This window comes from Sapajus apella, unplaced genomic scaffold, assembly GCF_009761245.1.
Source record: "Sapajus apella isolate SASKATOON/1434 unplaced genomic scaffold, GSC_monkey_1.0 scaffold51, whole genome shotgun sequence".
NCBI classification, from domain to species: domain Eukaryota; kingdom Metazoa; phylum Chordata; class Mammalia; order Primates; family Cebidae; genus Sapajus; species Sapajus apella.
In genome coordinates, this window is record NW_022436991.1 from 14,504,426 (window position 1) to 14,518,331 (window position 13,906).

The window sequence follows — 13,906 nt, forward strand, 5'->3', positions numbered from 1 at the left end:
GCTCAGGAGGCTGAGGCAGGAGAATTGCCTGAACCCAGGAGGCGGAGGTTGCGGTGAGCCGAGATCACGCCATTGCACTCCAGCCTGGGTAACAAGAGCGAAACTCCGTCTCAAAAAAAAAAAAAAAAAAAAAAAAAAATCAGGCAAACAAATTCTATTCTGCTTCTCCCACTCGCATCCTCCTCCCATACGCCTCAATAAAGTACGCTAGGCGCTGTGGCTGCTTCATCGCTGGGTCTCACTGAAGCCAACCCCAAAACTGGGCTCAGAGTTGGCAAAGGTGACTGCTAAGAGAACATGGGAGGACCCAGGGAATTGAGGGGTGAGTGTGAGCTTGGGAGCCCTGAGGATGCTCCCTGAAGCTCTGAGACTTGTCTATCCCAAAGACACTGCCCTGAGCCTCCAATGTCCCCCCATGGCCCCCCAGCTCTCTGGAGGTGTGCATGAAGGAGTCAGGTGGTCCACACACTCCCAAGCCCCAGGAGCCCAGCTCAGCACAGAGACTCGTGGGCAGGAGATGGCAATGAGGGTCCCGCTGCGACAGCCAGGCTCAGAGCGGGGGTGGGATCAAGGCACCGCCCTTCCCTCTGCTCCCCGAAGCCACTTCGCCAGGCTGCCTGGCCGTACCCGCCCGCCCCGCCAGCCTCCCCAGCTCTGGCAGGGAAGGAGTTAACCTCCAGCCTTCTCAGCGTGAATGTGGAGCTATTAATACCCACAGCCCAGCCAGTCTGCCAGAGAAGCCACTGGAGCTGGGGAGAGCAGGGAGCCGGGGAAGCCGCCAGTCGCAGCCTAGCCGGAACCGGGACTCCAGGGGTCAAAACTTTTCACGAGGACGACGTGGGCCCTGTGCCAGTCTCACCTGGCCCTTGCCCATCTTTCAGCTGCAGGTCCCAACCCTCTCTCCTGAAGGCCACCCGTGCCACCCACCCCAGCCAAGAACAAACTTTCTTAGGGAAGCCACCTCTGTGGCCGTGCTGGCTGGACAAGGAGGAGCAGACGACTGGACAGACAGGGGGACTGGGGTACAGGACACTGTAAGCCTGCCCTCCCAGGCCTGCCTCTGACAGACAGCCACAGAGTGGGCAGCTGGGGGGCCTCGGGCTCCACAGGGGCAGTGGGGGGCCCTGCTGGACCTCCGTCCACCCACCAGCCACCTTGGAGTCCAGGTAGCTGGACACTGCTTCCCAGGGCCCAGCCCTGTGGCTGGAACACCTTCGGGTCAAGACAGGAGCCCCCACCAGACAGAGCCCCCCCGGCTCCTCCACCCACCGAGGCGACGGGCAACCTGAGCGAGAAGGCACAGGTGGCGGGCGGGCAGGTGCAGAGCCCCGAGGCCGACGGGCTGCTGACCCTGGAGCACCCTGGCTCAGGGACTTCTGCCCAGGCTGGGGACGATGCTGTGGAGGCCACCCCCGGCCACCCCTGCCCTGTCCTGGAGCTGCCTCCGGCCTGGCCCATGGGCTGTGGAGTCGACGATGTCCCGGCCTTCTGCTTCATCTGCTTCCACAGGGAGGAGGAGGAGGAGCTGCTGGAAGAAGTTCCGCTGCGGAGGTCAGTGCCCGTGGGTGGCCAGCGGGTGGGCAGTGGGTGGGCACAGCACGCAACCTGGGGTGCCTCTGGGCCTGGCAGTCTTGCTTCAAGTCTCTCTCTCTCTGTCCACTGCTTACCACCCACTGCCACTTCCTGCTTCAGGATCTCAGATCTCTTACCTGGTTGTTGCCACAGCCTCCTCCCTATCTCTCCCACCCTGGCCCCAGAGTGGCATTCCCATCCTCTCCCACAGTGGGCATGTCCCCCACCTGCTCAGAGCCCTCCATGGCTCCCACGTCCTGTGGGATGAAGTTGACACTCGGCTGGGCATTCAAGGCCTGCGTGATTGGGGCTGACACTCTCCACCTCATCTCACTCTGTTCCCCTATATTCACCTCCAGTGAAATTGCCCAGACTTCTCTTCCCTGGTTCTCCTCCATCCAGGCCCAGCTGCAACGCTTCCTCCTTCAGGAAGTCCTCCTGGATGTCCCTGTCCCATCCCAATCTGAGAGCCACCTTTCCATCCTGCACTGCAGTGGCACCTAACAGGTGTTCCATCTTTGTTGAACTCATAAGTGAAAATGTGTGCATGTGTATTTGCTTGTGTGTGTGTGTAAAAGAGGGAGGGAGAGAGAGAATGAAGGTTTATGAGGCTGCCTGACTGGGTATTGGGGGCGAGTGTGTGTGACTGTGAGCGTGTGTACATATTTGTGGGCGCAGGTGTGAGTCCTGCATACCTATGTGGAGGGAAGGGCTGTGCTGTGAACCCCCAGTGGGAGTGCATGCCTTAGAGACCATTGTTCCTTTAGCCAGCTCTCCCCACCCCCACCTGCAGGGAAACCCAGGCTCCAGCCAAGTGCATTATCCAAGCTGTGACCACAGGCTCTGGGAGTGATCTGCAGGGGAGACAGGGGTCACCTCTGCTCCAGCCCCGCCTGCCTGCGCCTCCATCACTGCCTGAGTCAGCACTGCCCTGCCCTGGGTCAGGAGACGCAAGGCATGAGCCAAACAAGGTTTCCCCTCCAGGATGCTTGCAAGATGAGAGGGCGGGGGGTGGACTCCTGCAGGCTGCACCAGGTTCCTCCCTGACTCTCTCTGTTGGACCCTGGGTCCACAGTTCCCGCTCCGTGGGCCTCTCTCTGTGTTCTCATCTGTGAAATGGGAGGATGTTCTCTACTATGGTTGCCAGCTTAACATTCAACACAGAGACTGGCCACCCACAGACGGCCAGGGCCTGGGCTGGGGACTGGAACCCGGCTCACAGGGTCACTGCCTGCTAGGAGAGATAGAGGAGAAGACAGATCAGTTCCGCACAGAGTAGTGGGCATCTTGATGGGCATGGTTGCAGAGTGCCTAGGAAATCAGGAGGGAAAGATGGACCATCTCCACCCACAGGATCCATCGGAGGCCACCAGGTCTGTCTTAACATCCAAGTGCCCTCCCAGGGGCGAGAGGCTGAGGAAAGGGCATCACTGGCAGCGGGAAAGGCAAGAGCAAAGGCTCGGTGCAAACAAGAAATGAAGTGTGGACGGTGCGGGTGTGGCTGGCAGGAACGGGGCCAGATCACCGAGGACCTGGATGCTGGGCCGGGGACCTGACCCATAGGTGCTGGAGCAAGCAATGGGGAGGGCTCGAGGCAAAACGGGGCAAGTGAGGAGAAGCAAGGGAATAATAGGTGCCGAGGGCACCTTAAACTCCAAAGCCATGGACTCATGATAGAAACCCATGTTCATAGTGAACGCTCAAAATGCTTGTTGAATGAATAAATGAATGAATGAACAAACGAATATGACATTGAAAGATAGGGCATCAGGCTAGGTATGGTGCCTCACACCTGTAACCCCAGCCCTTTGGGAGGCCAAGGCAGGTAGACTGCTTGAGCTCAGGAGTTTGAGACCAGCCTGGGCAACATAGTGAGATCACCATCTACACACACACACGCACACACACACACACATACACACACACGCACAATTAGCCAGGCGTGGTGGCATGCACCTGTAGTCCCAGCTACTCCAGAGGCTGAAGCAAGAGGATCCCTTGAGCTCAGTATTTCGAGGCTGCACTGAGCTATGATCGTGCCCCTGCACTCCAGTCCAGGCGACAAGTGAGACCCTGTCGAGAGAGAGAGAGAGAGAGAGAGACAGAGAGAGAGAGAGAGGGCATGGCAATAATCTGAGTTGATTGTTAAAAAATACCACACTCCACTCCCAGGCCCTGCCTTGGAGATTTTGCAGCTTCGGGTCTTAGGATGGATGTGTGATGTTGATCAGTTTCCTCCTAGTGAATAATTTAAGCAAAGCAGCATTTGGGAAGCCCCAGAAAGAGACAGGCACAGGCCTCAGGGTTGGCAGCCGTGAAATCCTGCCCCCTCCTCCCTCATCCCTTCATCTCCCACCTCTGATTCTGAGGACTCTCTGTAGGGGATGTCTCTCTGCCTCCTTCTCTGGGAGTATGGTAGCCTATGTTTGCAGGAGCTGGTCTCTTTTCTAGCCGGTGGGTTCTGGCCCTTTAAGACCTGGGAGGGGATAGGGCCAGGCTGGGCAGAGACAGTGACCACAGGTGCCAGGTGGTGAAGCTAAAAATACTGAGTGATGCGTCTGCCCAGGCTGCGGGAGCCAGTGCTGGCTGGGGAGGGTGGGGCGGAAGGCGCTGGAGTGTTTCTCTGCTGCTGGAGGAGGGGCAGTGGGGCAGTAAGGCTGGGTGGGGTCACCTTGGGGGCTTAGAGGAATCTGTGGCTGCCCCCATCCAACCCCACCCCGCCTCTCCCAGCCTTGCTCCAGCCCTGGAAGGCTCCAGGATTCACTCCTAGAATAGCCGGCTGCCACATTTAGCAGCCCTGGGCAGGCTAATTCTGGTGCATCCCGCTTCTGTGTGATCCTGGGGAAGTCACTTCTTCTCATTGGGTATCTGTAAAATTAAAGAATTGGACTTTCTCAGGCATTTGTAGGGAAAGAAAGGCAACAAAGGGGTGCAGGTGACCAGTTCACTCCTTTGTGGATTCAGTACATTTCCCCTGGGGACTGGATGCTGAGGCCACTGCATGGATGTGACACAGCCATGTCCCTGGAGGGGCTTGCAGCCTAGCGAAGACAAAACAACACACGCTCCAACAGACAGTGCCACATGCTATAATAAAGGTGTGAGCACTGTGCCCTCGGCTTCTGTTGTGGGACGATGCAAGAGACAGCCCCACAGAGAACACATCTGCATTTGATGAAAATTTGTCAGCAAACTCGTCACCCACAGTGATGTTCACCAGCCACCTACATATGGTGTTTTGATGTATGTATTAAGGTGAGGCAAGCTGTTGGAATAAATAAGCTTGGCGATCATAATGGCTCAACACAGAAGAGACTTATGTTCTGGGTGTGTGTTGCAGGGGTGGTGATGGAAGAGACTCTGCTCCATGTGATCTTTCAGGGATCCAGGCTCCTCTCATCTTGTGACTCCATCATCACCCACGGCCACTGCATGCAGCTTGCAGATGAAGAAAAAGAGTGGGGATCACACATGAGGTTTTTATGAACCAAAGCTGGAAGTGGTCTCCTTCATTTCTGCCCACAAGCATTGGCCAGAACAGCTCATTGCAAGAAAAGCTGGGAAACGAGGTCCAGTCTACATGAAAGCATCCAGCACATAATAGATGCTTGATGTGCTCATTTATTCATTCACTCAGTAAATTTCATTGCATACCTTTCGTGCGCTAGCACCAGAAACTGGACTGAAAATACCATCTCTGCCCTCAAGGGGTTTATGTCTAATGAGGGAGTCAAACAAAACACAAGTGAACAGATCAGATCATCAAGATTCAAAACCCACTGTGAAGGAAACTACCAGGGATGGTGGAGACAGCCGCTTTGCGTACGGTAAACAGAGGTATGGGCGTTTCATCTGAGACCTGGAGAATGAGAAGGAGCCAGCAGTGGAGAGAGGGGTGGTAACAGCAGCTCAGGGAAAGCAAGCTGAGAGCAACGGGTAGGCAGAAGCACGAGGAGGGCGAGGGATAACGCGTCTGTGCGGCCGAGGCAGAGCAAATGACAGGGACAGTGACAAGAAGGGGGCCAGGAGGTACAGGAACAGCCAGGCCACGCAGGCCTTGGCACCCATGGCGAGGAGCATGGATTTTGTTCCAGATGGACTTGGGAAGCCTTTGAGAGCTCTTAAATGGGGGAAGTTGTATAATCTGATTGACATTTTAAAGGATATTTCAGGCTATGCTCGGGAGAATCCGTGGGGATGGGCCAGAATGGATAGAGGACGCCAACGGGGAGGTCACGGTGGTGGGCGGCTTTGGACACGGGGAAGTAAGAAAGTGCTTTCTGAACATATTTAGGAGACTGGGCACAGTGGTTCATGCCTGTAATCCCAGCACTTTGGGACACCAAGACGGGAGGATTGCCTGAGCCACAGAATGAGACCCTGTCCCTACAAAAGAAAAATTTAAAAATTAGCCAGGCATGGTGCCGTGGGGCTGTAGTCCCAGCTACTCAGGAGGCTGAGGTGGGAGGATTGCTTGAACCCAGGAGTTTGAGGCTGCAGTGAGCTGTGATGGTGTCACTGCACTTCAGCCTAGGTGACACAGCAAAACCCTGTCTCTAAATAAATAAATAAATAAAAGCAAATGTTGGAGATAAATCCACAGCATTTTCTGGTGGGTTAGAGGAGGAAGAGAATCCGGGTGAATCTGGGCTTTGGGGATTGCAGAGATGCATGGATGCTGGGCAGATTCGAGGGAGGGAAGAGGCTTGGTGAGAACATCAAGAATCCCGGCCAGGTGCACTGGCTCACGCCTGTAATCCCAGCACCTTGGGAGAGCGAGGCAGGAAGATCACTTGAGGTCAGGAGTTTGAGACCAGCCTGGCCAACCTGGTGAAGCCTTGTCTCTACTAAAAATACAAAAATTAGCCAGGCGTGGTGGCACACACCTGTAGTCCCAGCTACTAGGGAGGCTGAGGCAGGAAACTCGCTTGAACCCAGGAGGCGGAGGTTGCAGTGAGCAGAGATTGCGTCACTGCATTCCAGCCTGGGTAATAGAGTGAGACTCCATCACAAAAAAAAAAAAAAAAAAAAAAAAAAAATCCTGCCACGGATAGAAGCAGGTGAGGTGTGCAAATGAAGATGTCAAGAGAGGACTTCATAATGAGAGTCTGGCGTTCAGAAGAGGAGCCTCTCCTCATTGGCAAAAAGATGGCGTTGTGAGCCATGAGATCACGCGGGAGAGAGGGGAGGGAAAAGCCTCCAGGGTGGGGCCCTGAGGACTCCACAGTATTGAGATCATGTGGAGGAGAAGCCAGTGAGCGAGGCAGAGAAGGAGCAGCTGGGAAAGTGGGAGGGAAACTGAGAGCATGTGCAGTCACAGAAACCAAGGAAGTGTCGGGAGGAGAGGGGGCGTGGTCCACCAGCTTCAAAGATGGGAACAGTCCAGAGAAACGAGGTTAGATTCAGCTGCCAGACGCACTGGAGCACACCTGCAATCCCAGCGCTTCGGGAGGCTGAGGCAGGAGGATTGCTTGAACCCAGGAGTTCGAGACCAGCCAGGGCAGCATAGGGAGAGCCCCATCTCTACAAAAAGTGAGAAAAAAAAAATACGGCTGGTGTAGTGGCTCACACCTGTAATCCCAGCGCTTGAGGAGGCAGAGGCAGGAGGATCACTTAAGGCCAGGAGTTTGAGAACAGCCCGGGCAACATAGTAAGACCCTATCTCTATAAAAAAAAAAAAGAAAAAAAGCTGGACATCGTAGCGCATGTCTGTAGTTCCAGCTACTCGCGTGGCTGAGGTGGGACGGTTGCTTGGGCTTGGGAGGGTAAGGCTACAGCGAGCAATGATGGTGCCACTGCCCTCCAGTCTGGGAGACAGAGCGAGACTCTGTCTCATAAATAAATAAATAAATAAATAGCGGGGCATGGCAGCATGCACCCATAGTCCTAGCTACTCGGGAGGAGGCTAAGATGGGAGGATTGCTTGAGCCCAGGAGTTCAAGGTTACAGTGACTGTACCACTGCACTCCAGCCCGGGCAACAGAGGAAGACCCTATCTCTAAAAAAATACAAAAATAAACATTAAAAACATAAATAGTTTTTTTTAAATGATTAGATTTAGTGATGTAGAGGTCAAGAGCGACTTCAATAAGAAAGCATCATGAGATCGGGTATGGTGGCTCACACCTGCAATCCCAGCACTTTGGGAGGTGGAGGCAGGCGGATCGCTTGAGGTCAGGAGTTCGAGACCAGCCTGGCCAACATGATGAAACCCTGTCTCTACTAAAAATACAAAAATTAGCCCACCATGGTGGTGCATACCTGTAATCGCAGCTACTTTGGAGGCTGAGGCAGTAGAATTGCTTGAACCCGGGAGGCGGAAGTTGCAGTGAACCAAGATCACACCACTGCACAGAGCAAGATTTTGCCTCAATTAAAAAAAAAAAAGACTGCATCATGAAGCAGTGGAAATAAAATCAGGTTTGATTCAGTTAAAGAAGGTAGATTGAACCACACATGTAGCTTCTCCATGTCCTAAAGCCCCATTGAAGGGATAGTGAGGCTCGGTGAAGTGGCTCATGATTGTAATCCAACACCTTGGAAGGCTGAGGCAGGAGGATCACTGGAGCCCAGGAGTTAAACACCAGCCTGGGCAATATAGCAAGACTCTGTCTCTACAAAACATTTTTGAAAATTCACTGGATGTAGTGGCATGTGCTGGTAGTCCCAGCTACTGAAGAGGCTGAGGTGGGAGCATCACCTGAGCCCAGGAGTTTAAGGCTGCAGTGAGCTATGATCACACCACTGCACTCCAGCCTAGGTGACAGAGGGAGACCCTGTCTCTAAAAAAAAAAAAAAAAAAGATAGGAGAGGATTTTTTTTCTTTTTCTTTTTTTTTTTTTTTGAAACAGAGGCTCGCTCTTTCGGCCAGGCTGGAGTACAGTGGTGCAATCTCGGCTCACTGCAACCTCCGCCTCCCAGGTTCAAGGACTTCTGCCTCAGCCTCTCGAGTAGCTGAGACTACAGGCGCATGCTGCCATGCCCGGCTAATTATTTTATTTATTTATTTATTTATTTTTATTTTTATTTTTATAAGGCCCAACTTTCACGGTCTGTATTTGTACTGAAAATCAAAATCAAGCGAGCTATTGCCCTTCTGCTCCACGGATTTTTTTATATATTTAGTAGAGACGGGGTTCCACCGTGTTGCCTGGGCTGGTTTCAAACTCCTGAACTCAGGCAACCTACCCGCCTTGGCCTCCCAAAGTGCCAGGATTAACAGGCGTGAGCCACTGCGCCTGGCTGTGACTGATTTTTTTTTTTTTTTTTTTTTTTTTTTTGTGAGACAGCCTTGCTCAGTCGCCCAGGCTGGAGTGCAATGGCTATCTCTGCTCACTACAACCTCCGCCTCCTGGGTTCAAGCGATTCTCCCACCTCAGTCTCCTAAGTAGTTGGGATTACAGGCACCCGCCATCATGTCCAGCTAATTTTTGTATTTTTGTAGAGATGTTGTTTCACCATATTGGCCACACTGGTCTCAAACTCCTGACCTCGGGTGATCCACCCGCCTCAGCCTCCCAAAGTGCTGGGATTACAGGCGTGAGCCACCGCGTCCGGCTTGTGAATGGATTCTTTAAAGGTGTGCACATCAGTCTTTTTTTGCTTCTGTAACAAATTGGCATAAATTTAGTTGCCTAAAACCAAACAAATTAATTCTTATAGCTTTATATGTTAGAACTGACACAGGTCTCACTGAGCTGAAATCAAAGTGTTGACAGGACCACTCTAGGCAGCTCTTCCTGGAAGGGCTTTCTGGATGCTACAGGGAGCATTTCTTTGACTTTTCCAGCTTCCAGAAGGTACCTGCATGCCTTGGCCCATGGCCCCCTCCCTCCAGCAAGGTAGCAGCATCTCTGATGTCTCATCACATCCCTTTTTTTTTTTCAGCAGGCTCTCACTCTGCAGCCCAGGCAGAAGTGCAATGAGCCATTCAGGCTTGCTGCAGCCTTGACCTCCTGGGCTCAAGTGGTCCTCCCACCTCTAGCCCCCAAGTAGCTGGGATTACAGACATGCACCACCACACCCCAGCTAATTTTTACTTTTTATAAAGATTGGCAGGCGTTGGGGGGAGGTGGCCCAGGCTGGTCTTGAGCTCCTGCGATTAAGTGATCCTCCTGCCTTGGTTTCCCAAAGCGCTGGGATTACAGCCGTGAGCCACTGTTGGTGGCCATATCACTTTCTCTGACCACACCTGGGAAAGGTTTTTATAATTCATGTGATTAGATTGAGCTCACCTGAATTATCCAGACTAATCTCCCCTTCTCAAGGTTCTTAACCTTAATCACATTTGCAAAGTCCCTTTTGCCACGGAAGGTAACAAGTTCACCGCTCTGGAGATTAGGACATGGACATTTGCAGGGGGCCGTTGTTCTGCCTAATGCAGCATGAAGCAGCAAGAATGAAACAATTGAAAAAGGAGAACACAGTAACACCGTTTTGGAATCTGGAAGGTAAATGAACGCTTGGTTAAAAACTGACTTGGCAGGCTGAGGAATTTGCACTTTAAGTGAACTGGGGTTATGACAGGCTACGGAGCATAATTCGCACTGCAAAATCCCCCAAAGGTGCTGGCATCAATAGCCTAAGTACCTCTGGAAATGAGAGTAAAGCTGGGGCTGAACCCCAGGAGGACTGGGGCAAGAAGGGCTTAAATCCTCAAATGTCCTTGAGGCCAGGTGCAGTGGCTCATGCCTGTAATCTCAGCACTTTGGGAGGCTAAACTGGGAGGATCACTTGAAGCCAGGAGTTCAAGACCAGCCTGAGCCACAGAGCAAGACCTTGTCTCTAAAAAAATAAAAATTGGCGGGGGCACAGTGGCTTACACCTGTAATCCCAGCCCTTTAGGAGGCCAAAGTGGGCAGATCACCTGAGGTCAAAAGTTCAAGACCAGTCTGACCAATGTGATAAAACCCCATCTCTACTAAAAACACAAAAGTAGCTGGGCATGATGGCACATGCCTGTAATCCCAGCTACTGGGGAGGCTGAGGGAGGAGCATCACTTGAATTCGGTAGGCGGAGGTTGCTGTGAGCCAAGATCGTGCTATTGCACTCCAGCCTGGGCAACAAGAGCAAAACTCCATTTTGGAGAAAAATAAATTAAAAATTAATGAGCCATAGTGGTATGCACCTGTAGTCCCAGCTATTTGGGAGGCTGAGGCAGGGGGATCCCTTGAGCCTAGAAGTTTGAGACCAGCCTGGGCAACACAGTGAGATCCTGTCTACAAACAGTTTTGTTCATTCCTGGAGGTCCCTCCCCATGGCAAATAGCATCTAGTTTTTGTTCATAGTTGTAGTATATTTTCTTAAATATCTAAATATAGTAGTAATAGTTCTGCGGGTTTTTTGGTTTTGGTTCTTGTTTAGAGATAGAGTTTCACTCTGTTGACTAGGCTGGAGTACAGTGCTGGGATCATGGCTCGCTGCAGCCTCCACCTCCAGGGCTTAAGCAATCCTCCCACCTCAGCCTCCTGAGTAGTTGGGACCATAGGTGTGTGCACCTGGATAATTTAAAAAAAAAAAATTTTTTTTTTTTGTAAAGACAGTATCTCACTATGTTGCCCAGAAATCAAGGCTATTGGCCAGGCATCGTTGCTCACACCTATAATCCCAGCACTTTGGGAGGGTGAGGCGGGTGGATCACCTGAGGTCAGGAGTTCAAGACCAGCCTGGCCAACATGGCAAAACCCTGTTTCTACTAAAAATACAAAAATTACCTGGGCATGGTGGTGTGTGCCTATAATCCCAGCTACTTGGGAGGCTGAGACAGGAGAATCACTTGAACCTGGGTGGCGGAGGTCACAGTGAGCCAAGATCGTGCCACTGCACTCCAGCCTAGGCGACAGAGCCAGACTCCATCTCAAAAAGAAAAGAAAATAAAAAAAGAAAGAAAAGAAAGAACGAAAAAAGAGCTAGGCAGAGACTTTGATGTTGATCCAGCGGTCTTGCCCAACCCATGGAGGAGCTCAAGAGCAAACGTCGTCCAGGAGAGGAACCCTAAGTTGGGCAGAAATGACCAGACCCAGTGTCCCCACTGTCCCCACTGTCCTCAGTCATTAGCTGGAGCTGCCCAACAAGACCTTAGTCTTGACTCAAATGCTGTGGCAGATCTCAAAGGCAGTGTAGTTGAAGGCGGTCAGCCAACTGCAATCCTCAAAGCCAAATAGCAGGTTCTTTCTTGAAGGGAGAACCAAGCAGGCACCTCCATGACTACTACAGATGAGAAATAGGAAAGAAAGGCACAGAGATTAGAGGACCCGTGCAGGCATCTCACATTTGCACAAAGGAGCTCTAGAAAGACAGTAGAGGAGAGGAAATAGTTAATGAAATGTTTCCAATATTTCTTAGAACTGAAGGGCCTGAGTTTCCTGATTAAAAGAGTCCATGGAGTGACCACCCAAAGGATAAAAATAAGCCAGGCGCAGTGGCTCATGCCTGTAATCCCAGCGCTTTGGGAGGCCGAGGCAGGAGGATCGCTTGAGATCAGGAGTTTGAGACCAGCCTGGCCTATATGGTGAAACCCCGTCTCTACTAAAAACACACAAAAAATAGCCAGATGTGGTGGCACGTGCCTGTAGTCTCAGCTACTCTGGAGGCTGAAACACGAGAATCACTTGAACCCGGGAAGTACAGGTTGCAGTGAGCCGAGATTGCACCACTGCACTACAGCCTGGGTGACAGAGCAAGACTCTGTCTCAAACAAACAAAAACAAGGGATAAAAAAAGACCCATGCCAAAGCCAATCACCAGCAAATTTCAGAACACGGGGACGAGAAGAAAATTCTCCAAAATTATATAGAGTATCAATAATCATGATGGCATCAGACTTCTCAACAGCAATCCTGGAAATCAGAAGACAATGGAACTATGTTTTCAAAAGTAGAAAAGAAAATTATTTTCAGCCTAGAATTATTTTTTATTTTTTTATTTTTTGAGACGGAGTCTTGTTCTATTGCCAAGCTGGAGTGCAGTGGCACAGTCTCAGCTCACTGCAACCTCCGCCACCTGGGTTCAAGCGATTCTGCTGCCTCAGCCTCCAGAGTAGCTGGGACCACAGCCGTGCGCCACCATGCCCAGCTAATTTTTGTTTGTTTGTTTGTATTTTAGTACAGCTGAGTTTTCACCATGTTGGTCAGGATGGTCTTGATCTCCTGACCTCGTGATTGGCCCGCCTTGGTCTCCCAAAGTGCTGGGATTACAGACGTGAGCCACTGCACCTGGCCTTTTTTTTTTTTTTTTTTTTAAGACAGGTTTTGCTCCGTCACCCAGGCTACAGTGCAGTGGCACAATCATGTCTCACTGCAGTCTCAACCTCCTGGACCCAAGTGTCCTCCCATCTCAGCTTCCTGGGTAGCTGGGGCTACAGGCATGTGCAACCATACCCGGCTAATTTTTTAATTTTTGTAGAAACAGGGTTTCGCCATGTTTTTCAGGCTGGTCTTGAACTCTTGGATCCAGTGATCCTCCCATCTTGGCCTCCCTAAGTGCTGTAATTACAGGCATGAGCCACCATGCCCAGCCTCAGCGTAGAATTCAGTATTTAGCCAAACTACCAATAGAGCAGAAAAAACATGTTCATATCTGCAAGAGCTCAAAAATTTTACCTCCTATGCACTCTTTCTTAAGAAAGTTACTGGAGGATGTACTCCACTAAGCTAAAGAAGTAAACCAAATAAAACAAGAAATGGTAAACAAGAAAAACAATAAAGAGTGAGACCTGGGTCAGGCGTGGTGGCTTACGCCTGGAATCCCAGCACTTTGGGAGGCTGAGGCGGGCGGATCACCTGATGTCAGGAGTTTGAGGCCAGCCCGGCCAACACAGTGAAACCTCGTCTCTACCAAAAATAAAAAAATTATCTGGGCATGGTGGCACATGCCTGTAATCCCAGCTACTCAGGAGGCTGAGACAGGAGAATCACTTGAACCTGGGAGGCGGAGGTTGCAGTGAACCAAGATCACGCCACTGCACTCCAGGCTGGGTGACAGAGTGAGACTGTCTCAAAATAAAAAGAGTAACACCCGGACTCCAGGAAACAGAAATTGAACATAAGAGAGAAGAGAGAGGCCGAGGCGGGTGGATCACGAGGTCAAGAGATCGAGACCATCCTGGTCAACATGGTGAAACCCCGTCTCTACTAAAAATACAAAAAATTAGCTGGGCATGGTGGCATGTGCCTGTAATCCCAGCTACTCAGGAGGCTGAGGCAGGAGAATTGCCTGAACCCAGGAGGCGGAGGTTGCGGTGAGCCGAGATCGCGCCATTGCACTCCAGCCTGGGTAACAAGAGCTAAACTCCGACTCAAACAAAACAAACAAACAAAAAAAAAAAAAAAAAAA

General features: G+C 51.4%; 1 protein-coding gene across 1 annotated transcript in view; it reads left to right on the plus strand.

Annotated features, from left to right (window-relative positions):
- Positions 1–611: 611 nt before the first annotated feature.
- Positions 612–13,906, plus strand: part of SBK1 (SH3 domain binding kinase 1) — a 66,843-nt gene continuing 53,548 nt past the window's right edge. Inside the window, exon 1 of the mRNA XM_032243040.1 lies at positions 612–1,551. Coding sequence (XP_032098931.1) covers positions 1,457–1,551 — 95 coding nt within the window. The 5' untranslated portion in view covers positions 612–1,456. The remainder of the gene's footprint in view (positions 1,552–13,906) is intronic.